Source organism: Chiloscyllium plagiosum, chromosome 16 (genome assembly GCF_004010195.1).
Source record: "Chiloscyllium plagiosum isolate BGI_BamShark_2017 chromosome 16, ASM401019v2, whole genome shotgun sequence".
NCBI lineage: Eukaryota > Metazoa > Chordata > Chondrichthyes > Orectolobiformes > Hemiscylliidae > Chiloscyllium > Chiloscyllium plagiosum.
In genome coordinates this window covers 52,476,309-52,504,010 of record NC_057725.1, presented here as the reverse complement: position 1 = coordinate 52,504,010, position 27,702 = coordinate 52,476,309, and the positions used below count along the sequence as shown (strand labels likewise).

The window sequence follows — 27,702 nt, the reverse complement described above, 5'->3', positions numbered from 1 at the left end:
AACGCTGAAGCCAAATATGACTTTTCAGATGTGCAATTTCTTTCCTTCTCCTTTCTTCTTGATCTTTCTAATCCAACAACAATTTAGAAAACTTCCTCTCAACAGTATTTATAAACGGAGTATATGGTAATATTTGTGGTGTTCAATTTGTATACTGTTCTGAATATGAATTTAGACACCGTCCATGAATGTGACAGGCTCCTTCTGTCTGACCTACCTGTATAGCAGTCTATACTCAAAACAGCAATGTAGAATATATTTTGCACATGTGTGAATCTTGCTCTAAACTTTAGCACTAAGTAAGATGTTCTTGAGCAGAAAGCTGTAAAGGATTACTATAGGTTTGAAAAGAAATGCCTCCAGGATGGCAAGAACCTATAGGCACCATCTGCTACTTTTCTCCTTGTGGGCTCAATAAAATTTCACATCTGTGTAACATTCTATGAATGAAATGCACAATAATGTAAACAGGTGCAAATAAATAAAACAACATTTTTTAAACCATGAAAGTGCATGTGTTTAAATGTTCCAGTGAGTCGTTTTCACTTCATGTTTTCAAGTCACTCAGGGCACCAGTTCAAAGGGTATCATGGCAAGGATAAATGTCAGCTCTATGATTCTATGCAAATGCTGGATATATCTGGTGAGCTGGGGCAGGCACAGGTAGGAACTTTCTATTATAATTAAATTAAGTAATCTAATCACGCCTTCTATGTCATTTTGTAAATATGATACTGAAGCACCGAGATAGTCAAATAACTTGTTTCTACCTTCATCTTGAACCATTCAGATGTGTAATTAACTTTCATACTATCTAGATACTAAGCTGAATAGATTGCAAGACTAAAGAGTTCAATAAGATGACTGATTCAACAGTTGTGGTCACTTTTTTTTTTGTTTTACCATTTTTTAGCTGATCGTAATTAGATTTGCATAACACTGCAAATTCATATTTTGGCACCGTCACTAAGTGATCAGTAAGTTTCATGAAAGGTGTCCTATTTCCAATATTGGAAGGAGATGACTGACAGAATCCAATCTAGTAGGTTGCTCTGCACAGTGGACACAACCTGAACTGAGATTTATATGGCACACCGAACAACCCAATGCTTCACAGGAAAGTTATTAAACAAAATATGACAGCAGAGATACATAATTTCTGAACAATGACCAAATGGATGCTTATTCAGCATGTTGAGAGGTTTAGAGAATTTCTGGACTTGGGCCTAAGCAATTAAATTTGGATCAATGAAAGTTGGAGCTGTGCTAAAAGTTAGAATAGGATGTGAGCAGGGATCACAATTTATACAGCTGGAGATCATAGAACTAGGGAGGCATGAATCCACAGAAGTATTTTAAACAAGGGCAAGACTTTTAAAATTAAAATATTGCTGAACCAAGAGTAGGGGTGTCAGCTGAATTGCACTTTGTTTCTATCCTAACTTGCACATTCAAGTTTTGGATGAACTGAAGTTTACAACAGGTGCAAAGTGGGAAGACAACTTGGAATAGTCAAGTCTAGATGTATCAAAAACAAGAATGAGAATTTCAGCATCATGTAAGCTCAAGCAAGATTAAAGATAAACTGTAACAGAGGTAGCAGTAGCTGGCCTTATTGAAGGAGTTGATTTTCGGTAGGAAGCTGAGCTCAGAATCAAATTGGAGACTTGGAAATGTTCTACATCAGCAGTTAGGGTGAGGGGTAAATAAGGGCTGATGAATTGTTTGTGATGTGGATTGAAAACAGTGACAGCAGTTTTTCTGCTGTTTAAAGAGATTTCTGCTCTTTCAGTATTGGATGTCAGACAAACAGAATGCCTAATCATAAGCAAAGGAAGCATCAACAGAGGTAGGGGCCAGAGTCAATGTATACGTGTTGAGACTATAGACCTGTTAATTTTTTGCCATTCAAATGTATACATGCAAAACCCATTTGACTTGTTCTGTTTCTAACATTGCCCTGCAGTTCACTCCTGATCACAGCAACGTGCTCTGCAGAAAAGTATCATCGCATCTTTGGTTCTTTTGCCACCTTTAAATTAATGTTATGAAAATAAATTCCTGGAGGAACTCAGCAGATCTGGCAGCATATATGGAGAATGATAGCCGAATTAACATTTTGAGTCCGGTGACCCTCCTTCAGAACCGATAGTAGCAGGGAAAAAGTATGTGGGGGAGTGGGGAGATGAGAGTAGGCAGATAGTTGAAGGCAGAGTCTAGACAGAGAAAGACAATAATACCAAACCAAGAATTGCTGCTGCAAGAAATCAAACAGAAATTGGTGGAGAAACTCAGCAGCATCATTAGAGAGAAAGCAGGCACTGCCACCAACACACCATCATGGCCTGAAAGTTTACCCTACTGTGGTACGCCAGCAAGGCTTTGTGCAAGCTAGAAAAACAGCATTTCAATTTCCACTTGGGGACCCTGAAGAATTCTGTGTCCTTGATCCACCCCCACAACCCAGACCATGTCATCACATGGGCTGCTTTCAACAAACAGCCAACTCTGAAGCTGAGGGGTAATCTTAGAGGTTTACAAAATCCTAAGGCATAGATAAAGTGAATAGCCAAGGTATTTTTCTTAGGGTAGGGAGTCCAAAACTAGACAGCATAGTTTAGGGTGAAAGGGGAAAGATTTAAAAAGAACCTGAGGGATAACATTCAAGCAGAGGGTAGTGCACATATGGAACGATCTTCCAGAGGAAGTGATGGGGGTGGGTACAATTACAGCATTTAAAAGGCATCTGGGTGATTATATGAGAAAGCAGGGATAACAGATATGGGCTAAATGCTGGCAAATGAGATTAAGTCAGATTGGGATGTCTGGTCAGCACAGATGAGTTGGACCAACTTGTCTATTTCCATGCTGTACGACTGACTCATTTTTACGTACTTATGGTTCCCATTATCAGCTTTCCTTCTTCCCTGGCTTACCAATATCCATCCCTTTTGTCTGTCCAACTGTCTTTCTCTCTCTCTAGGCTCCATCTCCAACCATCCACTTTCACCCCAGTTTTCTGCATACATACCATCTTTTCCTAACTACAATCTGTTCTTCGAGAACAATCACCAGACTTTAAACGTTAACTCTGTTTTCTCTACACAGTTGCTGCCATACCTGCAATTGCTGTTTGTGTTTCAGATTTTCAGCAAGCTCAGTTAGTTGTTTTAGTTAAATTCATGTACTCTGGTACAGACCCTTCTGCCACTGGAAACATGTTTCCCTTATCTAGTCTACCAAAATTATAACCCCTTTAACAAATCTTTTAACAGGCTTGGTTACAAGAATAACTCCATGTAATTAGAGACACCAGCCTTTCTAATAAATATCCGGTACCCTGGTTGTAAATATCTTTGCATGCTCAAGTTTTGAAATTCTTCCTGAAGTGTGGGACCCATTAATATGCTCCTGTCACCCAGACAATTTTATGTTTTAATAGTCCTTTGTTGTTGTTGTTTTCTATTCCTTTATCAATAAAGCCCAGGATACCTTTTTTTTAAAAACATTCTTAGAATCCCTACACTGCAGCTAGAGACCATTCAGTCCATCGTGTCTAAGGTGAGCCTCCAAAAAGAATCCAAACCAGATCCACCTCTCGCACTAACCAGTAACCTTGCATTTACCATGGCTAATCCACTTCGTCTACACATCACTGGACACAAGGCAATTTAGCAGAGCCAAACACCTAATCTGCACATACTTGGACTGTGGATAGAACCCATGGAGACACAGGAAGAACCTGTAAACTCTACATAGTCATCCAAGCCTAAATGAAAACCAGGCCCTAATGCTGTGAGGCAGCAGTGCTCACCACTGTTGTTGTGCTGCTATTATTTTTTTAATATTGTCTTTCTCTGTCTCTACCAACTTGCTGACCCTCTTCTCTCTTTCTCTTCCCCACCACCACCACCACAGTGTGTGGGCCACCTTCTCATTAGCCACTATCAACTCTAAAGAGAGGTCACCCATCTTGAAATGTTAACTCAGATCTGCCAAGTTTCTTCAGGAATTTGTAACATTAACCAGAGGTGCCATGACAAGACACTTTTCAGCATAGCAAATTGCTGTGATCTGTAATGCACTGCGTGACTTGTTCTGCTTCTGCTTCAGTAGTAGTATTCAAATAGGTTTTGCATAACTATTTGAATGGCAGAAAATTAAAAGATCTATAGGCTCAACATGTAGTCACTGACTCTCAGCCCTAGATTCTGATTAGGCATGCTGTTTGTCTGACATCCAGTACTGAATAAGCAGAAATCTCTTGGAACTACCAGCATTGCTTTCAATCCACACAAACAATTCTGCAGCCTGTGCCTGTCCCTCACCCTAACTGCTGAGCTTGAACCATTGCCAATTCTGAGCTCAGCTTCCTGTCTAAAATCAACTCCTTCAATAAGGCTAGCTAATGCTATCTGTTAAATATGATTTGGAGGTGCCGGTGTTGGACTGGGGTGGACAAAGTTAAAAATCTCACCGCCAGGTTATTGTCCAATAGCTTTATTTGGAAGCAGGTTTCGAAGAGCTGCTTCTTCATGAGGTGATTGTGGAGTATAAGATCATCGGTCAAAGAATTTATAGCAAAAGTTTACAGTGATGTAACTTAAGTTATATATTGAAAAAGACCTGGACTGTTTGTTATGTGTCTCATCTTTTAGAATGGGCATGTTGGTTTCAGTTCTTTCATATGTAAATCCCAGAACTTAAAGTTACATCCTCAAGTAACTTGTGGGAGTGTGTTTGGTGGGAGGGGAATGAGTGTCTGTGAGAGAGTGTGTGTATGTGTGCGAGTGTGAGTGAAAGTTTGAGTGTGTATGTGTGAGCGTATGAGAGAAAGTCTGTGAGTATGGGTCTGTAGGAGTGTATGTGTCTGTGTGGTGCAGTGGGGTCACCTGTAGTGTGACATGAACCCAAGGTCCCAGTTGAGGCCATTCCCATGGGTAGCGAACTTGGCTATCAGCCTCTGCTTGGCCACTTTGCGTTGTTGTCTGTGCATTCACTTGCACCCTCCCACAGAGTTATACCCCTTTACACACGCACTCTCAGACACACATACCACCACCTCACCCAACCCCACGTGCGCGCGCACACACATAAGTTTGTGGAGTAAATTTGTACTTGCAGAATTACATTTTATTTTGCTCAAAGACTGCATGAATCCATGTAAGATTCTGTGAAACGCTTTTTTAGATTAGAATCAGTCTGAACATTAGGGCACATATAGCCTCACACAGGTCACCTCACCATTTCAATGTATTATCTGGGCCAACATGGCACCTACTGTTAAAGTTCACTTGAGAATGTAACTTTAAGAAAGTTCTGGAATTTACATATGAAAGAACTGAAACCAACATGTCCATTCTAAATGGGGAGAGATGTAACAAACAATCCAAGTCTTTTTCAATACATAACTTCAGTTACAACTATAAATTCTCTGTCCTATGATCTTACACACCACAACCACCTCATGAGGGAGCAGCACTCCAAAAACTAGTGCTTCCAAATAAAGCTGTTGGACTATGACCTGTTGTTGGGTGGTTTTAAACTTGTTAAATTGTTTGAGCTTACACAATGCTGAAATTCTCACAGTTTTGTTACACCTAGACTTGACTGTTTCAAAGTGGCCTCTTCCCAAGTTATCTCACTATCTTCAAGGATTCTTCTACACATCCTTTTAAAATGTACTGTTTAGATTATCTTGTTTACTGATCTTTTCCAATCAATATATATTCTGTGCACTAAATTTCAACTGTCTTGGCTCTTCCCATTTGTGTGTCCTTAAGCCCATTATTATCTTTCCCCAGCATTACTACAATTTTTAACTCAAATGGTGCTCTGAATACCAAACTCTAAGCCTTTTTATATAGAAACTCACCAGTTTAATAAAACACCACATGTAGAAGGTCAAGGGCAGTAGATATATGGGAACACCACCAACTTCAAGTTCCCCTCCAAGCCACCTGCCATCCTGACTTGGAAGTTCCTTGACCGTTGCTGGATCAAAATCCCAGAATTCCCTCCCTAATGGCATTGTGGGTCAACTCACAGCAGGTGGACTGTAGCAGTTAAAGAAGGCAGCTCGCATCACCTTCTCAGGGGCGACATCACCTTCTCTAAGTGTTAGCTAGCCAGCCAGCAACACCCACGTCCCACACATGAATGAATTTTTAAAAACACATACTGAGGAACCTCGGGTATCTGAACGAGATGGGCGGGCACTATTTCGTTTGGATAATCAATTATCATTTAATCGCTTACAGTAAATCCCTTCCCTCTGGGGCTCGGAGTTTTTTAAAGTCTGCTCCCCATTCAGAAGACGAGGCAGCAACACACTGCATGTGAGCCCCCTCCCAACTCCAACACCATCCTAAACACTCCCCGTCCACCCCCTCTCCCGGGGAACAGGACTGGACATCAACAACAAGACTGCTGCTGCTGCCTTTGTGGGGTTAGTCTTCAAATAGCACATGCACAGCCACAGCCAAACGCAACTTTTCAACAGGTTCCACCTTTGCCCTGTACAGGACAATGTTGGAGAGATTATGGAAGGGGGGGGGGGGGGGTTTACAGTACATCCCTCTGTCGAACTCCAGGGAAAGTGTGGGGAGAGAGAGGGTGGGAGGTCAGTCATATGGTGCCTGTTTAATCATTGTAAACAAAACACACCATCAGTGTAAGAAACACTTCTTTGATGTAATGTTTCTATCAGGACCGTGAGATTTCCTTCAGATAATCCAATATTTAGATAGTTGATATTCAGATAATCAAGGTTCCATTGTATTCCCCTCCTTTCCTTGTTAGCCTTCCGCAAAACCATTTCCACCAGAACACTTTGGTCCACTCCTCCTTCATTCCCAACACCCCCTGCAACCACAGAAGATGTAACACCTGGCTGTATACTTCCTCCCTCCGTATCCAAGGGGCCAAACACACCTTCCAGGTGAAGCAGCACCCACTGCTCACAATGTGGTCTTCTCTACGTCAGGGAAATGAAGCATGGACTGGGTGAGTAATCCGCAGAACACCTATGTTCTGTCTGCAAAAAAAAATCCTGAAGCTTCCAATTGTCTGCCACTTCAACACACCACCCTGTTCCCTGGCCAACATCTCTCTCAGACTTGCTGCAGTGCTCCAGCGAAACTCGGTCTGTACTGGAAGAACAGTACCTCATTTTCACCTTGGGAACTCTACGGCCTTCTGGAATGAAGGGCTATTGTCCGAAACGTCGAGTCTCCTGCTTCTCGGGTGCTGCCTGACTGGCTGTGCTTTTCCAGCATCACTCTGATCTCCAGCATCTGCAGTCCTCACTTTCTCCCTGTTACTGCACACAACCCATTGTTAGCCACTAACAGTCCCCATTAATAACTATGCATCCACCCCGCCAGATTGCTATCCACTCCTTTGTATGTCCAACCGATTTCCACTCTGTCTTCTGCAATAAAAATAAACTTTATCCTTGCTACCGTCCGTTTTCAGGAAGAATCAATGGAGCGGAAACATTAACTCTAGTTTTTTTCTTTCCCCATATGCTTGCAGACCTGCTGAGCTTTTCCGGCAGTTTCCGTTATTTTTACGACACTGTCGCTCAAGAACCAGCGGTCTCCACTGTTACCGAGCCGCCGGTGACGTGTTTTCCCCGCAGCGGCCAATGGGCAAATGCTTGTTGGGTTTCTATGGTGACGAGTGGCGGTGGATATTGGCGTAATTTCCGGTGCTCGCTTGCCTCTTGCATCAGCATCTTCATTAGCAGCGAAATGGAGGCGGGTGAAAGTGAGTAACCGGGGGGGGATACTTAGCAGCACATTGTCCCTGGGAATAACTTCTCTGAGCGACTCCCCTGCTCTGTGTGGAGCCCGTGAGTCGGCCTGTTACCTTGGTTCAATGTGATCGCTTCTTGGGCTGGATATTATTTAAAAGCCAGCCCGCACTGTGCATGTTACAGCCGTAGACTGCGAACTGAAAGGAAAAATGGGCTGATGTATACTTGGGACTCCTATTAAAAGTTTCGATTCCATTAACCTGCTCTAATTGGTCCCAACACTGGAAATATCATGTCACATCGGGTAATCTCATAAGAAATGATGAACTAACGTTCTGATCAATGAAATAACTGGCATATCATGACAATGGCAGTTTATTTATAAGCTTTTACTTTAACTTCACTTCGTACTTTGTTTGACTATAGTTGCTTATCTGCATCATTCGGGCTTTTACCTTTTAAGGTCTTTTTAAATTGAGAACATTCTGTTGTTAATCCAGAGTCGTAGAATCTTACAGTACAGAAGGAGGCCATTTCACCCATCATGTCTGAATCAAATCTAGAAAAAGCGACCGAGATAGTCTCATTCACTACCCTTAACTCCATTGGCCCCTAAATTAATCAGTTTCAAATATATATTCAGCTCTCTTATGAAACCTCCTATGAAATCCATCTCCACTACTTTCCCGGGCAGCGTGTTCCAAATTCTAACAACTCCCTGAGTAAAGAAGTTTCTCCTCATCTCACTCCTTGCTACGCTGGCAATCTTGAAATTGTGACCCCCCCCCCCCCCTTTAGATACTGACATACCAACCAGTGGAAACAGAATATCATTCGTTACCATGTCAAAATTGTTCATGATTTTGTAAGGTCACCTCTTAATCTTTTCCACTCCAAGGTGAATAATCCCAATTTCTCTAATCTTTCCTTGTATCTAAGATACCTCGTTCCTGGTATCATTTTAGTAAATCTCCTTTGAACTCTGTCTAGGGCCTTAACATCCTTCCTTAAATTGGATGCCTAGAACTGAGCACTAATCCAAATGTGGTCTGACCAGTGATTTGTAGAGGTGTAGCATCATTTCTTGTTTTTATTCTCTGCCTCTATTTATAAACCCAAGGATTGTATAAGCCACCTTAACAACTATTTTAGCTTGCCTGACCATCTTCAGAGAATTTTACACGTGTGAACCCCAAACTCCCTCTGTTCCTGTACCCCCCTCAAATCTGTGGCAGTGAGCCTATCTTGTCTGTCCATAGTTTTTCTACCAGGTTATGTCTCGTTCCTTCAGCGTTTGTGCAACTTGCATGTGAAATCTTTTGGTTTGTGACATTTACTTCTATATCTCAATGTGAATGTCAAAACTATCAATTTATGGATGTTAATTAGTCAGATTATTAACAAATTTGTGTTCACTGTCACAAATGCTTGGTTAACCATAATGCCACTATGCCCAAAAGTGTTTTTGATGTTAGCGACAGTTAATTGAGGGGTTGGAAATATATTTATCATTCAGTCAGTGGAATCAGAGCATTTAATATGTACATTTCATGCATCGCTAACCCAGTTTCTCTTTCATTGTGAATAGCCTGAGGTGGCAAACTGAAGGTATATGGTGCCAACCATTAGACTAAATATTGACCAGCCTCTGCCAGCAATCCTAATGAGTCACATAAACTGTGCTGAAGTTTGAGATTAGGTACTTTGGTTGGAAAACGTGAGGAAAAAAAATGGTGAGAGATTTTAATATGTATACATTGAAGGGAGCCCGAGATGTGTTGCTGGAAAAGCGCAGCAGGTCAGGCAGCATCCAGGGAACAGGAGAATCGACGTTTCGGGCATAAGCCCTTCTTCCTGAAGAAGGGCTTATGCCCGAAACGTCGATTCTCCTGTTCCCTGGATGCTGCCTGACCTGCTGCGCTTTTCCAGCAACACATCTCCGGCTCTGATCTCCAGCATCTGCAGACCTCACTTTCTCCTCATACATTGAAGGAAACCTGTACAAGAGGTACAGTAAGTGAGGATGCAGGACAGCAAGCAATTCTGCTTCATGGTATTAGCATAAAAAAGTAAAGTCTTAATGCACTTGCACAGGGTACTGGTGAGGCCACACTTGGAGTACTGTGTATAGCTTAGATGTCCTTCCTTAAGTAAAGATAGAATTTGTCTCAGAGGTTGTGCAAAAAAAATGTTTACAATGCTTGCTTTGAAATGAGAGGGCTATCCTTTGTGAAGGGATTGAGTAGATTTTGCCTGTATTCCCAGTCACTTAGAAGAATGTGAGACTATCAAATTGACATAGAAATTCATAAGTACTTGATTGAAGAAATTCTGTGGAAGTGCTTCCTCTGGAGGGAAATGAGTGACACTCATCCATTTCAGATTGACTTGAGAAGGAATTATATCACTCAAGTGTGTATGAATGTTTGAAATTCTGCATTCTAGAGACCTGTGAATGCTTAATTATCAAGTGTATTCAGGTTGGTACATTTTTGATTTTTGGGTGCGAAGAGAATTAAGGAATATGGGGGTTATATGAGAAGCTGCAGGTGAGATAAAGCTGAAAATCTTTAATGGTGGAGTTCAAAGCACCAGAAGGACTTACTCTAACTCCTGTTCTTATATTCTTATGCCCTAATTGTTTGGAAAAAGATTAAAGTTAAAGTTGTAGTCTAATGTAGTGTGATTAACTGAATTATTCCTGACTTTTAAACACACTTTCTTTTCAACCACTGTCTTAAAATTGTTTGTTACATCTAGTTAAACTGATAGTTCAATATTTGCCAAGTAAGAATCTTGTATATTTCTTCCAAATCCCTTCTGACTCTTTAAAACTCCAGTTCATACAAGCTCAACCTGTCTAATGTTTCCTCATAAGACAACCCATCTATTCTAAGCATTGGTCTGGCAAATTTTCTCTGAACTATTTCCAGTGCATTTACATCATTCCTTAAATAAAGTGATCGATACTGTACACATTAGCCCTGATATGGTCTTACCACAACCCTTTATAACTGAGGCGTAAATTTCCCTACTTTTGTGTTCAGTTTCCCTCGCAATAAATGATAACATTAGCTTTCCTAAAATTATTTGCTGTACTTGCATACTGACTTTTGTAATTCATGCATTGGAGCACCCAGATCTCTCTGCATCTCCAAGCTCTGCAATCTCTCACATGTAGGTAATATGATTCTTATTTTTCCAGCCAAAATGGTCAGTTTCACATTTTTCCCATAACATACTCCATTTGTCAGGTCTTTCCCCATCAGTGTGTCTATATCCATTTTATAGTTTCCTTATGTCTTCTTCACAACTACCTAACTATCCTTGTGTCATCAACAAATCCAGCAATCATACTTTCAATCCCTTCATAGAAGTTAATTATATCAATTGCAAAAACTGGATCCCATAACATTTAACCTTGTGGCATATGGTTTATTGCCAACCAGAAAATGACTTTCATAAATACATTGTGAATCCAGAGGGAGGTCTTGGCACCAATTTGCTCGAGAGTCAAACCAGGAAATAACCTCAGATTTAATGTAAATGGGGGTGAATATCTGCAGGGGCTCTTGGCTTTGTCTGTTGTAGCTTGGATGGTAGAACCATGGAAGAATGAGAAAAGTGCTGCTTTTATTCTTTTTTAGAGGTTAACATATGTTATTACACAAATATTATAATGGATGAGCAGAAATAAGCCGACACAAATTGCCCTGTGAAATTGCAAAATAGAAACTAAGTGATCAATGACTGCTCTATCTCTTTCTCCTTCCATAGACACAACCATACCTGCTGATCATTTTTATCACTGTTTTAATTTATTAGAGGCTGACATTAAACTTGTACCATCAAGGTGCTTAAAGAATCTGAAATTATAGGCTAGGCTACTCATATGTTGATTAACAAGCTAGTTCAATGGGGCGTTGACAATTGGTGTATCTGGGGGATAGTGAGGACTGCAGTTGCTGGAAAGTCAGAGTTGATAAAATCTGGTGCGAGAAAGAACACAGCAGGTCAACAGCATCAGAAGAGCAAGAGAGTCAACGTTTTGGACAGAACTCTTCATTAAGACTGAGAAAGGGGATGGAAGCTGAGAAATGGGGGTGTGGGGCTGGGGGAAAGGTAGGTGGGATGACGATAGGTGGATGCAGGTAGGAGGTGAATGGATTGGTCAGTAGGAAGAGTGGAGCGGATAGGTGGGAAGGAAGATGGGGCAGGTTAGGTCAGGTCAGAGGGACTGGACCTGAGATGAGGTGGGGGCTGGGGAGATTTGGAAGCTGATGAATTCTTTGTTGAGGCCAATAGGTTGTAAGCTCCTGAGGTGGAGGATGAAGTGTTCTTCCTCAGATTTATGTGTGGCCTTATTTTGAGGGTGGAGGAGGCCCAAGATGAATTTGTCATTGGGGAGTGAAAGGGGGAGTTAAAATGGCTGGCAATGAGGAGGTGGGGTTGATCGGAGCGTGCGGACCATAGATGTTCCTTGAACTGTTCCCCAAATTTGTGCTTGGTCTCTCTGATGTAGAGGAGACCACGTTGGAAGCAATGGATGCAGTAGGTCGGGTTAGAGGAAATGCAAGTGAATCTCTACTGGACTTTGAATGATTCTTTGGAGTGTTGGACGGGGTAAGAGAGGAGGTGTGGCGGCAGTGCCTACTGTGGCCGCAGGGAAAGGTGCCAGGTGTGGAGCAGGGGTTGGTGGAGAGTGTGGACCTAACGAGGAAGTCATTGGGTGTGTCTTACATCATTCAGATTACAAAAACCAGTTTTGTTTCCAATACACTTGCCTTAGGAATACTGGGGAAGAAATGCAAGAGAAGGGAAACAGAAAACGTGGTCTAGACAAAATTGTAATTATAATTCACAAGGACCACTATATATACTATAAGGTTGTTAGTGAGTCAAACCTGTTGTACATTACAGGCCCAGTGATGCCACTTTCTTTTTGACTGGAACATCCGAAAATTACTTATTCTCCAAAAACAGCTATGACATTTCTTTGTAAATCTTGATCTTTTGCCAGCACAAGCTATAGTTCTAAATGTTGGGCACTCCTGAAATGATTCGGAATGTGCCGTCAGGATGGGATATGGGACCAATCTTCTGCTGGAGCTGTTGGTGCTGACCCAGGGAAAGAGGTTGCGAACTGGAGGCTGGAAACATGAAACATATATTTTTTAACAGACAGAACCTTTGGTTCTGAAGTTATGTATGTCTCCATGTTCTGTTTTGCAGCTTTCCAGTACAGCAAGTTCCTTGGTTTATCTGCTGAGAATAGAATGAAGGCTTTGAACGATCACCTTGCTGAACGGAGTTATATCGGTGGCTTCACATTCTCACAAGCTGACGTGGAAGTATTCCGGTCACTTCCAAAACCATCTCTTGATCAATACTTCCATGTGATGCGGTGGTACAGGCACATTGCAGCAATTTGGGATTGCACCCAAGATGATGCCAAGACCTGTGAACTTCACACATGTGAGTAGTGAGCATTTGGATGGGTGTTCACAAGGAGCATCTGGGCAACCACAGACAGTATGTGCATGCTGAATTGTTGCCATGATTTTCTAAAATATTCCATTTTAAGACTTTATTTAAAAAAAAATTCTCTAGTGATGGACACTGCTGGCAAAACCAATATTTATTGCCCTTCCTTCTCTTGAAAATGTGATGGTGGTGAGTTGCCTACTTGAACTGTGGCATACAGTCCATGTGGTGAAAAAGAACTCCCACATTTCTATAGGGACTTCCAGGCTTTTGACCCAACAATGTAGCAAAAACTCTAGACTTATGTCAAAATCAGAGGGGACCTTGGAGCCTTATGCCTGCTGCACTTTACATACTGAAAATATTTTGATTAGTTGCTGTGATGCATCTTGTTATGTCGTATATTCACCTACTTGAGTAAGGATGAAAAGAATTAATATCTTGAGTTGTTTGTGGGTGTCAGATCAAGCAGTCTGCTTTCTCCTGAATGATGTAAATTCTTGTGAGAAGTTGAGCTGCAACAATATAGGGAAATATGATTTCTTGTGGTTGATAAAAAGTGGACGTTAAGAAGAGAGTTACCAGTTTCACACCTAGCCTTTCACATGCTCTTCCAGCCATGGTATTTATGTGATGGATCAGAAATTGAACTAGGCTAATGGTAGCACCCTTCCAGGATGTTGATGGTGAGAACTGAATATTAAGGAGACGTGGTTAGATTGTATTGTTATGGATGGTCTTCGTTTAGGTGCTGCACAAGTTACTTGGTACATATCAGTCAACACTTGGATTTTATCCAGTTTTTTTTTGCATGATGCACAGAATTCTTCATTATCTGAGGAATTGAAAATAGAACACTTCAATCATCAATATATCTGTTTCTGACCTTATGAACAAGAGAAGGTAATTGATGTATCAACTGAAGACATTTAGGCCTAGGCCCCTACTTTTAGCAATTGGAGTGATGCTGTAACACTGAGATAATTGGTCTCTAATAACTACAGCCATCTTTATTTGCCTTGGTCTAACTTGAACCAGTGAAGGATTTCCTTTTCATTTCCATTGACTTCAGTTTTACTTGGACTTACTGATGTGATACTTGGTTAATCGTAACATGGAGTCCAGGGCAGTAAAATTTAACCTGCCACTGAAATTAAACTGTCCAGTCTGTGCTGAAATGAGGTTTGGAACTGAGTGGTCCAAAAAGAACCTGAAGTGAACATTGAGCAGGCTGCTGTTGAGTAGATATCACTGTCAATGACATCATCCATCATTTTGCTGCAAATGAGTTGATTGGCAGTACCTTGGCCAGTTTGGATTTGCCCTGATTTTGAGGACAGGATAAATCTGTAAGAATTTTACATTTGTTGAGGAGATGCCAATATTACTTTAGCTGTCTGTACTGGAAAAGCTTTGAGGCATGGTTAGTTCAGGAACACAAGTCTTAAGTGCTAGTGTCAAGCGAGTAATCTTTATTGTTTTGAATAAGGTCAGACATTTCAAGTAATCGCATTTTTTATTTGAGTGACCTGAAGCCTGATATCTGTGATAGTGGAGATCACCGGAGAGGGCCAAAATCGATTATCCAGCACTTCTCGATGAAGATCATATGACCATATAACATCGGAGTAGAAGTAGCCCCTTCAGCACATTGAATTAACTCTGCCATTTAGTTTGATCATGGTTGATCTGATTTTCTTCAACATCCACTTTCTTGCCTTTTCCCCATAACCATTGATTTCTTTACTGATTTAAAAATCTACCTCAGCCTTGAATACACTTGATGATGCAACCTCAACAGCTTTGTGTGGTAAATAATCCCACAGATCTACAGTTCTCTGAGAGAAGAAATTTCTTCTTATCACTATCTTAAATGCACAACCGCTTATTCTGAGATAATGCCCAGATTCTTCCCCAAGGGAGAATAAGTTTTCCTCACCTACCCTGTCAAGTCTCCTAAGAATTTTGTACGTTTCAATAAGATCGCTTCATTCTTCTAAACTCCAATAAGATTGGGCCTACTCAACCTCACCTCGTGAGAACTAGATTAGCCTAGATAACCTTCTCTGCCCACCTCCAGTGCCAGTATAGCTTTCATTAAATAAGGGCCCAAAATTGTTCACAGTACTCCTGTTGTGCTCTTACTTACTAGTGCCTTGTATAGTTTTAACGAGACTTCACTATTTTTACACTCCATTTCCTTTTGAAGTAAAGACCAACATGCCATTTGCCTCACCTATTACTTGCTGAACCTAGCTAGCTTTTTCTAATTTATACACAAGAACTCCCTAATTCCTGTATGAGGATGGTTGCAAATACTTTAGTCTCACATTTTTTGCTGTCACATACTGGGCTTTCACCATCTTTGAGAATACTGTTTGAGTTTCCTCCTCCTCTCATTAGTTATTAATGAGCATTTTCATTCCTGACTGGATGTGTCAGCACAGCAGAATTTTGATCTTTACTTGTACAATACCAGGACTAGTGTCCAGATGAACAGAATACCTAGAGTTGTAGGTCGGTCTTTAAACTAATTTGACAGAGGGGAGGGTTTGGGAGGGGGGAACAATGGGCTTACAAAGCAAAAGGATATGGCAGCATTGCAGGGTAGTCATTTGGATAGAGATATGCTGGGGCAGGAAATGACAAATATGGATAAACAGCAACAAATAAGTTCACAGGAGGAAATAATAAGGTGAAATTAATGGCTGTTAAATTAAATGTACTCAGGAGTCAGAACAAAATAAGTTAACAAATGCTGCAAGTACAGCAGCGTTTGTGAGATTTTTTTAATCATTAAAGAGACATGGTTATAAGAAGATCAAAGCTTTAACTAAATATTCAATGTTATGTAACCTTTCAAAGAAGGAAAGGGTCATAGGGTAGTACATGATAGAATAAGTCTTGAATTGGAAGCTGTAAAATTCATATGACTGCAGCCAAGAACTAACAAGGGGAAAAAGATACTAGTGGGAGTATTCTATAGGCCCCCAGTAATGGCTGTTCTATAGCACAGACAATAAATCAGGAGATAATGAGACCATATAAAAAAGGTCAATACCTTAATGATGGGTGACTGTAATTTGATATAAATTGAGAAAATGAAATCAGCAGTATTTCATAGAACGATATGTTTTGTACAGGTTACGTTGGATCTAGTACTGTGTAATGAGGTTGTTTTACTAAATAATGTCCAACTAAATATCCCCGAGGAAACTGGCCATAACGTGATGAAATTTAACATTCAGTTCGGGAGAAAAACAACCTTGGTGAACTTAAATGAGGGTAATTACAAAGAAATGATGACAGCTGAATGGAGTGGGGAAGGAATTTAGCAGGAAAAAAACTGAAGAGCAGTAGCAAAAATTTAGGAAATTGTTCACAGCTCACAAAAAAGATACACCCAGTGAGTAATGAAATTCCAAAAATACTAAGTAACCAAGGGAAAGAGGAAATAAATATATTAACTTTTACCAAAGGAAACTGATGGTGCTAAAGGCTGGTAAGTTCTCAGGATCTGATGAATTGCATCATAGGATACTAAAAGGAAGTAACTATAGAGATGGTGGATGCAGTGGTTATAATCATTAAACATTTTTAGTTTGTGTAAAAGACTAAGAGGTTTGGAAAACTGCCAATGTAATATTCTTATTCAAAAAGAGAGGGGAGTAAAAGAAGACAAAGCTAACTATGGGCCAGATAGGTTAATGTCTGTAACGTAGAGGATGTTGATTCTATTATAAATGATGTAAAAGCAAAGAATTTAAAAGTGCATAATATAATCAAGCTGAGTAGCATGGCTTAATGATTGGGAATGCATGCCAAACAAATTTAGTGCAGTTCTTTGAGGAGGTACCAAGCAGGACAGGTAAAATGGATGTCTTTGGACATTCAAAAGGCATTTTGCAAAGTACCACAAGTAAGGCTACTAAATAAGATAAGAACCCATGATGTTGGGTAGTGTTTTAGCACAAATACAGAATTGGTTAACTCATAGAAGTCAGAGAGTAGGGATAAATTGCATGGCCTGGGTGGTGTAGAATGCTGCAGGGAACACTTCTAGAGCTGTAATTATTTATAGTATTTATTAATGGCTTAGATGAGGTAAGTGAATAAATTATCATCCAGTTTATGGGTGCCACTGCAATAGGTGAGACGGCAAGTGGTGAGGATGACAGAGTTTGTGGGGGGATAGGGACAGGATTGATTGGGCAAAACCTTTGCAGATGGAATGTAATGTAGTTAAATGTGAGTTTATGTACTTTAGCAGAGAAAAACACAGAGGAGCTGAATATTATTAAAATAGAGAAAGACTTCAGAAAATTGCAGCAATGAGGGATTTGGCATGAATCTCAAAAAAACTAGTATCCAAGTTCACCGGGAAATAGGGAAGGCCATTGGAATGTTGGCCTTTGTTTCTAAGGGAATGGAGTATTTTTAAAAGTTGCCAGAATGATGAGGTATCAGTTGAACATACCTAGAATAGTGTGAACAGTTTTAGTCCCTTTTATCTTAAGAAAATATATTTTCTGACATTGGAGGTACACGAGGTTGTTCCTGTGAGTGGAGGAATTTTCTTTTGAAGTGAGGTTGAGCAGGTTAGTTGTGCAGTCATTGGAGTTTAAAAGAACGAGAGGAGACCTTATTGAAACATATAAGATTCTTAAGAGGCTTGATAGGGTAGTGCTGAGATGTTGCTTTTCCTTCTATGTGTGTCTGGGACCAGGGCACATGGTTTCTCAGTGCGGTGTGTTGAATGGCGAAACAGACTTGAAGAGCTGAATGGCCTATTCCTGCTCCTAATTTCAATATTTACTACAGCTAATACAGAGCAACAGAGGAGCTATTCACCTCATTGAGAATAAACACTTGGGTAGACCAGTTAGTTGTGCTGAATGCTGTCCAGATATGTTCTCTCTTGAGCAGGTGGGACTTGAACCCAAGCCTCCTGACTCTGCGTTAGGGGTACTACTGCTGTGTCACAACACTCTAATTTGTTTGTTCTCTGAAATTTACAAATGAGACATACTAATCTGATTCATCTTATTTTAATCAATCTGTTCAAACACCTTTTGGGCAGGTGGGACTTGAACTTGGGCCTCTGGCTCAGAGGTCAGGATGTTACCACTGTACTACTAGAGTCCTGTATTCACCTTTTAGATATTTTTAATTAATCTATTCATACACACCTCAGAGGCCACCTGGCTCAGAATTAAGAACATTTCCACTGTGCCACAAGAGCCCTTGACAGAGACCTGTTAAATATTTTTCATCAATCTTTCATATTGATGTCACAGGCTGCCAATGAGAATTGACTACATTTACCGTGAATGCCACCACTAGGTGGTGCAGTGCACATGCATTTTTTTTAGCTGATGTGCAGGAACACCAGTTTACTGCAAAGCAATGAAATGGCACCTGCATGGGATCTCATCTATGTTTTCTGTTGTAAGCTATCTTCCAGGGTTTGCAATGACATATGTTTCCAGCGCTGTACAGTCCAGCCACTTCCTCCAACTTGACAAAGACTTAACTGATTGTGGACTAACCTATTGAAAACTGGACTGTTTGTGCTCCCAAAACTGTTGGGCAATCCAAGAGCCTTCCACCCCAGTGAATCATGGCCAGCTGATGAGATCTGGAATCTCTGCCTCATTCTCTGCCTCGTCCCCAGCCTCTCCAGGATCCTCACTCCCAGTTTCTTCCCTAACCAACCCCACTTCCTGCAGCAGCCAAAGTGAGTGTCTTGTGGGCAGGTGCTGACATTGCTGCACATGGAATGCAGTGACATCAGTGGTGCATGCACAGACACTTGCTGTGGCTTGTTGCAACAATCTGAAGTCACAGTCTGCCTCTGTGCATGCAAAGGGCCATTTTGCCATTCGGAGATTCCTCTATCAGAGCCAGGAATGCTGTTCATTGCTGCGCTGCCATTAGTTTGGGAAAGCTCTTTGTGAACATCAGATAAATCTGTTATCATTTGTGACTGTAGGTCAGTGCTAGAAAAGTAATGTTTTATCCATCTGTCAATGTGAAGGCTTTCTTTACTTTCCGCTGTATCCACATTATTGCATGAAATGTAAGCAGCAATTGATAGCCAGATAACTTTGCATGAAAGGGTGTGATGATTGGATGACTGTAATGTGTGTTCATAACGTGTTACCTTATATATGATAACCATCACACCTTAGTAAACATGATGAGAAATTGTTTGGAAAGACTAGACTTACTTTGTTTTTGACAAGCAGTTTTGAAAGTTAGACTCTGATCTGTCCCAATGCAGCTAACAAAGATGATTGGAAAACAAACAGGTGCCACATGGGACCTTTCTTTAACTGTTTTGATTTCTTCTAGCCAAAGCGAAGAGAACCCAACCACCATGGGCCCCACCACCAGAAGTGAAACAGCCTGAGCTACGACTGTATAACAGTTTGACACGCAGGAAGGTCAGTGCTAATAATGGAGAGGACTGAATTACAATGCAGAATCATTTTTTTTCCCCCGATGAAGTGTTTTATTACAGTCTAACATGAGAAAGAATGATAGAATGGATACAATGTAGAAGGCAGGGATGAGAAATTTCCGCTGACATTTTCATCTCAGAAAATCCACCCTTTAAATTTTTTTCTGACACTGTATCTGGCTGAGGGATGCGACAACTCCACTCTTTGCTGTTGAATCGGCCACCAATCTGACTGCTGTGATTGGGTGTAGCAGAGGCCACACACCCAGTAATTGCTGTACTCCTGCCCAACCCAAAGCATCTGCCTGTGGTTGGCTATTTCCTTTGTGCCATCTCCATTGTGTGCTGACACTGGATAAGGGATAGAGCAGAAGTCTGGTGACAGCTTCACAGGGCCTGGTGGCTGGGTGCAGGGACTTAATCTTAGAGGAGATAAGTGGGGTGGAGGATGGTCGGGTCTGGGGCTAAATTGTTCACAGTCAAGCAGGCTACCAGCAATAGCAGAAAATATGCATATCAATATTGCTTGGAGAACTTGTTGTAAATGCGATTTTGTTTTTCACAAGAATATTGTATAATGATAGTCCAATTTGGATTATCAGTTATGGTGGATCCCAGTTAATATCTCTACATATTCAGTTCTGTTATCATTTTGTGCTTATAACTGTAGGAGAAAGTGAGGTCTGCAGATGCTGGAGATCAAAGTTGAAACTTTATTGCTGGAACAGCACAGCAGGTCAGGCAGCATCCAGGGAACAGGAGATTCGACGTTTCGGGCACAGGCCCTTCCTGAAGAAGGGCCTGTGCCCGAAACGTCGAATCTCCTGTTCCCTGGATGCTGCCTGACCTGCTGTGCTGTTCCAGCAATAAAGTTTCAACTGCTTATAACTGTACCCATATTAAAACTGGTTCAGATTACATGACACCAGGTTATAGTTCAACAGGTTTATTTGAAATCACAAGTTTTCGGAGCTGTGCTTCTCCGTCATCTGAGGAAGGATGTTAAATGTGATTTTAAATAAATGTAACTATAACCTGGTGTCATGTGACTTCTGACCTTGTTCACCCCAGTCCAACACCAGCACCTCCATATCATATTAAAATTGGAAATTGTAATTAGATGAAGCATATCATATGCTCATTGCTGTTCAGTTCATATCAATGTAAAAGACACATTCATTGCTTGGTAAAGGCAAAAAGGTTTGAACAGAGTTGAGATCCTTTTTATTGAGGAGAGGATTGGGACTGAGAACTTGGCCCTGGGATTTGTGCACCCCCTCCCCCATAAAGCTGCTTCTCTCACATGCCAATTAATGTTTTTTAAAGTTTTAAGATTTGATTCCCATAATCCATCATCATTTTTTGCTGAGTTTGCACGCCAGCTCCCCGACATCTGGTGCAAAACTCCAGGTAGCAGGGAGGGTGGAGAAGAAAGATGTTTCAGTGAGTAAGGGCTGCACCCAGTGAACAAAATAAGTTATTGAATTTTGAGAAGGTTTGTAGCTCAGGTTGAGGTTCTGGATGTAGTTTTGCTTGCTGAGCTGGAAGGTTCTTTTACAGACGTTTCGTCACCATACTAGGTAACGTCCTCAGTGAGCCTCTGGACGAAGCACTGCTGATGATTCCTGCTTTCTATTTATATGTTTGCATTTCTTTGGGTTGGTGATGTCATTTCCTGTTCTTTTTCTCAGAGGGTGTTAAACGGGGCCCAAGACAATGTGTTTGTTGATAGAGTTCTGGTTGGAATGCCATGCTTCTAGGAAGTCTCGTGCGTGTCTCTGTTTGGCTTGTCCTAGGATGGGTGTGTTGTCCTAGTCGAAGTAACTCAGCCAAAATTAAAATTTAGTTTAATTCTGTGTTAACATGCTGGTCCAAAAATTGTTGACAACAATACTTGTATTTCTAAATCTCAACATGTATTTCCCTCTGACAGGAGATATTTCGTCCCCAGAATGGGAAACGTGTGTTATGGTACTGCTGTGGGCCCACTGTTTATGATGCTTCACACATGGGACATGCCAGGTAATCTGTCATGTGAAATCATTTCACTGCTTCTTCAGCTAATTCTTTCATTCTTGCATAAGCTCTTCTACTATCAATCCACTATTACTGTTGTATGAGCTGGGGTGATAGATGACAGAATTCCAGCTCCTGATTGCTTACCTGTGACTCCTCTTGGAATGCAATTAGAGTGGGCATTTACACAGAGGTAAGATCAAGTTTGGTTGTAATGCCTGCTATTGGAGACTATCCATTGTGTTTTGTTTGAAAAGGGTCCTGCATCACTGTTCACTGTTATACTGAACAGTGCACAGGTTTAAACATTCTGTGGTAGTAAATAGAAATGTGCACAGAGAGACACAGATGTCATCTTGTTACTCTTGATCCATCCACTATATTGCTATGATTTTTGGCATAACTACCATTGTTATCTTGGCATGGTCCAGGGCAAATTTAACCAACCAGATGTGACCCGACATGGCATGCCATCATGTTTTGTTAATAGCCTGTGTCAAGTCATGGACATCTGTCAGTGCCATTTATTTTGAGGTGTTTTGGTAAATATATGACCTTTTGGACATTGAAACATACAGAATAATGAAACCCCTGATTCACTGTCTGCTCAGTAGCTACATTAGTTGATCTGAGATTGTGATAGATTTATTTTATAGTTGCTTTTGATGCCATCAGCCAGGATTCCTAACTGATGTCCAGTGGCTCTTGCTGAAGAGTGGAGTGCATGTGGATATTTATGTAAGGAAAGGATGAAGGAGGAGAAAGTGAGGACTGCAGATGGTGGAGATCTGTTGTGCTGCTGGAAAAACACAACAGGTCAGGCCGAGGAGCAGGAGGATTGACATTTTGGTCATAAGCTCTTCATCAGGAATGAGGATGAAGGGCTAATGCTCGAAATGTTGATTCTCCTGCTCCTCGGATGCTGCCTGACCTGCTGGGCTTTTCAAGAAAAGGATGAAGTTTGTTTGCAATGCCTGCATTAGGTAAGGGGTCTTTTATTTTTAAAAGTGGCCATCTTTGGTAATCCTCCAACCCTGTGATGTTGCCCAGGTTGTTGTAACTTCACAGGTGATGCTATGTCTGACACCAACAAAAGCCTATGACTTGTCGTTTCAGGTCTAAATAGGCTAAGCTATTTCTTGCTGACATTTGCAGGTCTTACATCTCCTTTGACATTCTGCGACGGATTCTGATGAATTACTTCAAATATGATGTATTCTACTGTATGAACATCACAGATGTAGATGACAAGGTAAGACTAAGTTAACACTTCTGTTAGTATCTGCTGATTAACATTAACTTGAATCCTAATTGGACTTTATCAAAGAAACATTTTCTGTACTTTATTCTGACTGACTCTCAATTTGCCAACAATCATGTTTTCTATCCACAATGACACGATAGTTCAATATGCCCCAGCAGTGCCGTACTCACAGAATAGCTCACTCATTCCACTATACTAAATTATAGATATTTTCCTTCAGATGCTATATTCTGCATACTTGTTATATATTGCTAACTTTAAACAATAGCAAATGTTAAGGATGAAGTGAATAGATAAAAAAAGGTGTAAAATTAAATTAATTGCTTTCACAAAATAAGGTATGGAACATAGATTGACTGGTTGTTCAGGCAGGATTCTTTTTTTTCTAGGTTGTAGATGACACCAAAATTGTTGGTATAGTGGACAGTGAAAAAGATTACCTCACAGTACAATGGGTCCACAGTACAATTTGATCAGATGGGCTGATAGGCAGAGGAGTGGCAGATGGAGTTTAGATTAGATTAGATTACATTACATTACATTACATTACAGTGTGGAAACAGGCCCTTCGGCCCAACAAGTCCACACCGACCCGCCGAAGCGAAACCCACCCATACCCCTACATTTACCCCTTACCTAATACTACGGGCAATTTAGTATGGCCAATTCACCTAACCTGCACATCTTTGGACTGTGGGAGGAAACCGGAGCACCCGGAGGAAACCCACGCAGACACGGGGAGAACATGCAAACTCCACACAGTCAGTCGCCTGAGGCAGGAATTGAACCCAGGTCTCAGGCGCTGTGAGGCAGCAGTGCTAACCACTGTGCCACCATGCCGCCCACGTTAATTTAGATAAATGTGAGTTGCTGCATTTTGGAAAGGCAAAGCAAGGAAGGACTTATAGACTTTATAGTAAGGTCCTGGGGAGTGTTGCTGAACAAAGAGACCTCGGAGTACAAATTCATAGTTCCTTGAGAGTGGAGTCACAAGTAGACAGAGTAGTAAAGAAGTTGTTTGATACGCTTGCCTTTTGGTCAGTGCAATGAGGAAAGGGGTTGGCAGGTAATCTTTGCAGCTGTACAGGACATTGATTAGGCCACTTTTGGAATACTGTGATCCTGGTCTCCCTGCTACTGGAATGATGTTGTGAAACTTTAAATCGTTCACATTAGATTAGATTCCCTACAGTATGGAAACAGGCCCTTCAGCCCAACAAGTCCACACCGACCTCCCGAAGAGTAACTCACCCAGACCCAGTCCCCTTCCCTATATTTATCCCTGACTGAGGCATCTAACACTATGGGTAATTTAGCATGGCCAATTCACCTGACCTGCTCATTTTGGATTGTGGAAGGAAACCGCAGCACCTGGATACAAACCCACGCAGACATAGGGGGAATGTCCAAACAGACAGTCACCCATTGTGGAAATTGAACCTGAGTCCCTGGTGCAGTGAGGCAGCAGTGCTAACCATTGCACCACCGTGCCGCCCCATTGGTTCAGAAAAGATTTACAAGGATGTTGTTAGAATTGGAGGGTTTGAGCTATAGGGAAAGGCTGTGGTTATTTTCCTTGGCGTGTTGGAGAATGAGGAGTGACCTTATAGAGATTTATAAAATCATGAGTGGCATGGAAAGGGTAGTCAAGATCTTTTCCCCAGGGTAGGGGAATCCAAAACTAGAAAGCACTTTTTTCACACAGAGGCTGGTGCATGTACGGAATGAGCTGCCAGAGGAGGTGCTGGAGGCTGGTATAATTACAACATTTAAAACACCTGGGTAGGTATATGAATAGGAAGGGTTTAGAGTGATAGAGGCTAGGTGCTGGCAAATGGGACTCGATTAATGTAGAATATTTGGTGAGCATGGATGAGTTGGACTGAAGGGTCTGTTTCCATGCTGTACATTTCTATGAATCTATAATAACCTTTATTCAATAAATTGTAAAAAGATAAATAGTACATTGCAAGGTATTTTGATTTGAATCTTAGAGAATTTGTATGAAAACTTAACTAATCCCCATGTAGAATCATATAATTGTAATAAACTTAGTATTTATAAAATATATTCTGTTGAGATATACAACTCAAGGGAAAGGGGTAAAAAGGCATTTCACAGACTTTTTTGACAAAAATATTCTTTATTCATAAAATATCTAGAAGTACATTCCAAAACATAAAAGTATACATTGCATAAATTTCATATCTTAAAAGTTAAGAATATGACATCTTCATTTAGCATGACAGGAGCACATACACTGGCATGAATTAGTTGAATAAAATTGCTTACATGCAGTGTCTTGGGCAATTCTTTGGCATGATTCAATAGACCTGTAATGATTGACTCTATTTAAGCTGTGCACCAAATCTAAAGACAAAGCACTGTTAGGAGGATTCCACATGCCAGAGAACTGTTTGAGATGTATCATTATACTGTCTGAAGGAGGGTACCTCAAGTAGGAAAAAGGTTGTTTGAAACTTCTCTTTGGGCTCCGTGCAGAATTTACGGATTTTTGGAATGTAGCAGTTCTGGTTTTCCTCGTGTTCCCATGACGGTATGGAGGCATGATTGCTGTTGTGCTATTTCACCTATTAACTAATGGGCAGTCTTCAACTCCTCACTGTCTTTTTGAAGATCTATATCCGACACTTCCCTTTTAAGCCATACACTATCTTGACTTGGAATTGTATATTTATTCCTTCACTTGTAAGTTTATTACAGTTGCATTAAGTAGAATATCCTGCATGGGGATTAGTTGATTTTTCTTGTAGATTCTGTAAGATTCAAGTCAAAATGTCTGTTCAAAGGCCTGGAACTTCCTAACAATTGTGTCTGTGTGTGTGTGCGCACGTGTGCCTACACCATATGGATTGCTGTATTTAAAAAGGTAGCCCATCATCACCTTCACAGAGGTAATAGGAGATGGGAAACAAATTACTCACATCCACTAATGAAATATAAAGAAACAAACAGCTTGCCTTGTCTGAATGTGTACTTTCTGTCTTCTGATTTGAATCCCTAGTGGCTATCTATGTAATTGGGATAATTAATGTCACTGTGAGAACTTGATACTTTTACAGTCAGTGTAAAATATTCATTCGTGAATTTTAGCATGTATTTTTTTCTGTCTCCTCTTAAGTATCTATACAGATGTTAGATGAAGTTTATTGCCAGTCTCTTCATATCCTTCCATGTGCAGGTCGAAATGCAAGATTTTCTGATGTCTTTCAGGAAATTACTTTAAAGCTTCATATTCCCAAAAATATTAGAGTTTCAACTGTACTATAAGTGTGATTGCAAATTATACTTTGTTGGTTGGTTACTGCTCCCATAGTACATTGGAATAATATTGTGCTGGATTTATGTCTGTCTCTCCTGGTCAATGGTGTGGTGATATATTCTCTCCTGAACTTGTATGTGGTTTGTACTCACTTTCTCTCCATTATGCTGCTTTACTGATGTAGAAGCTGGTTTTTTTTCGCACAGATTATCAAGCGAGCTCGACAGAATCACCTATTTGAACAGTACAAAGAGAAAACTTTGCCTCCTATACAACTTCTACAGGACATCAGTGAGGCTCTGAAGGTACCATAATATTGAAGTTGCTTCTACATTCTATACCGAAAAATGATTGCCCCATACTTTTTTTTAAACCTGGTTACTGAGGTACATCACACCATAATTTAACCTTTTTACAATATTTACAATACTACGAAACCATGTTCTTCCCCAGATTTTTCCTTTTTGTTATATCCCTGTTGATGTTGTCTGTGAATCTCAGTGAGAGCACACTATCAGATCAAAGGAATATCAGACAAAGTTGTATTTAACTCTTTACTCTCTTTGGTGTTGGTTGCAAGGCAGAATTAACTGATTTGTTTTGTCCAACTTCTTCACCAAATGAGAAAGAAAGAAAGAAAGATTTTTGTGCGCTCTTTATCACCTCGTGTCAAGATTGTGAACCACATTGATGATTCAACAACGCTCTCTCTCAGATCATTTCAGTTCTCTTTTTTGTTTCCACCTCCTCTCAATGTGCTGATTCCCTGTTTCACGATGTTGCTTACACTCTGTTGCACTTAGTCCACCTTATTTTCGTACTGCTTTATACTCTTGTAAATTTAAACAGTGATCGCCATCAAAATATTCCACTCTGGCGAAACAGTTGATTCCAATCCTGCTCTTCAAGGTACAAAAGTACACAGTTCCTGACTCTGGTCATTGGGTAGTCTTCAGGAACTAGTTTTATTTTCAATATTTGCTAGCCAAGGAGGCTGAGATTAATGTCAACCCTTCAGCTATCCTACGTGAGATTAGGTTACGCAGGATTAAATGCTGGTCTATTTGACTTTGTTACACACTGTCTTTATTAGATATTTCTGACCTTGTTTCAGCACAAGATTGTGCACAATCTCAGCAGAACTCCCAGTTAAGACAAATAATCAAGCACTTGTAAGCTTGAAGAGTGTTTAATTTTACCTGCATGAGATGTTGTCATATTATGTAGCTCAGTTCCAACATTCAGATATTCCTTTTAACCTTTATTTTAACATATTGGCTCACCTCTCGTGACAATTTGTGAACACTAAATTGTTTAAAAGTGTGGAACTCTGATTCCAGTTGCACAAGTTCATCAATTTATGAAGTGGCTGTGGCAGATACAGGTTCAATCCAATTTTGATGGTGGCTTAGTTCTTTGATGGGAGTTGGGAA

General features: G+C 40.7%; 1 protein-coding gene and 1 long non-coding RNA gene across 5 annotated transcripts in view; one reads left to right on the top strand and one right to left on the bottom strand.

Annotated features, from left to right (window-relative positions):
• The window catches only part of cars1 (cysteinyl-tRNA synthetase 1), a 205,681-nt gene that overhangs the window by 117,872 nt on the left and 60,107 nt on the right, over positions 1–27,702 (top strand). For 2 of the 4 annotated variants that reach the window (XM_043706117.1, XM_043706116.1), the window contains 4 exons: positions 19,598–19,689; positions 21,640–21,728; positions 22,878–22,974; positions 26,476–26,574. In XM_043706117.1, coding sequence (XP_043562052.1) covers positions 19,598–19,689; positions 21,640–21,728; positions 22,878–22,974; positions 26,476–26,574 — 377 coding nt within the window. Of the gene's footprint in view, positions 1–7,633; positions 7,771–12,991; positions 13,235–19,597; positions 19,690–21,639; positions 21,729–22,877; positions 22,975–26,475; positions 26,575–27,702 lie in introns of those variants that run through there. The other 2 variants (XM_043706118.1, XM_043706119.1) reach the window with 2 other exon arrangements.
• Positions 13,309–27,702, bottom strand: part of LOC122557915 — a 98,094-nt gene continuing 83,700 nt past the window's right edge. The window contains exon 3 of the long non-coding RNA XR_006313973.1: positions 13,309–14,078. This is a non-coding gene — a long non-coding RNA (uncharacterized LOC122557915). The remainder of the gene's footprint in view (positions 14,079–27,702) is intronic.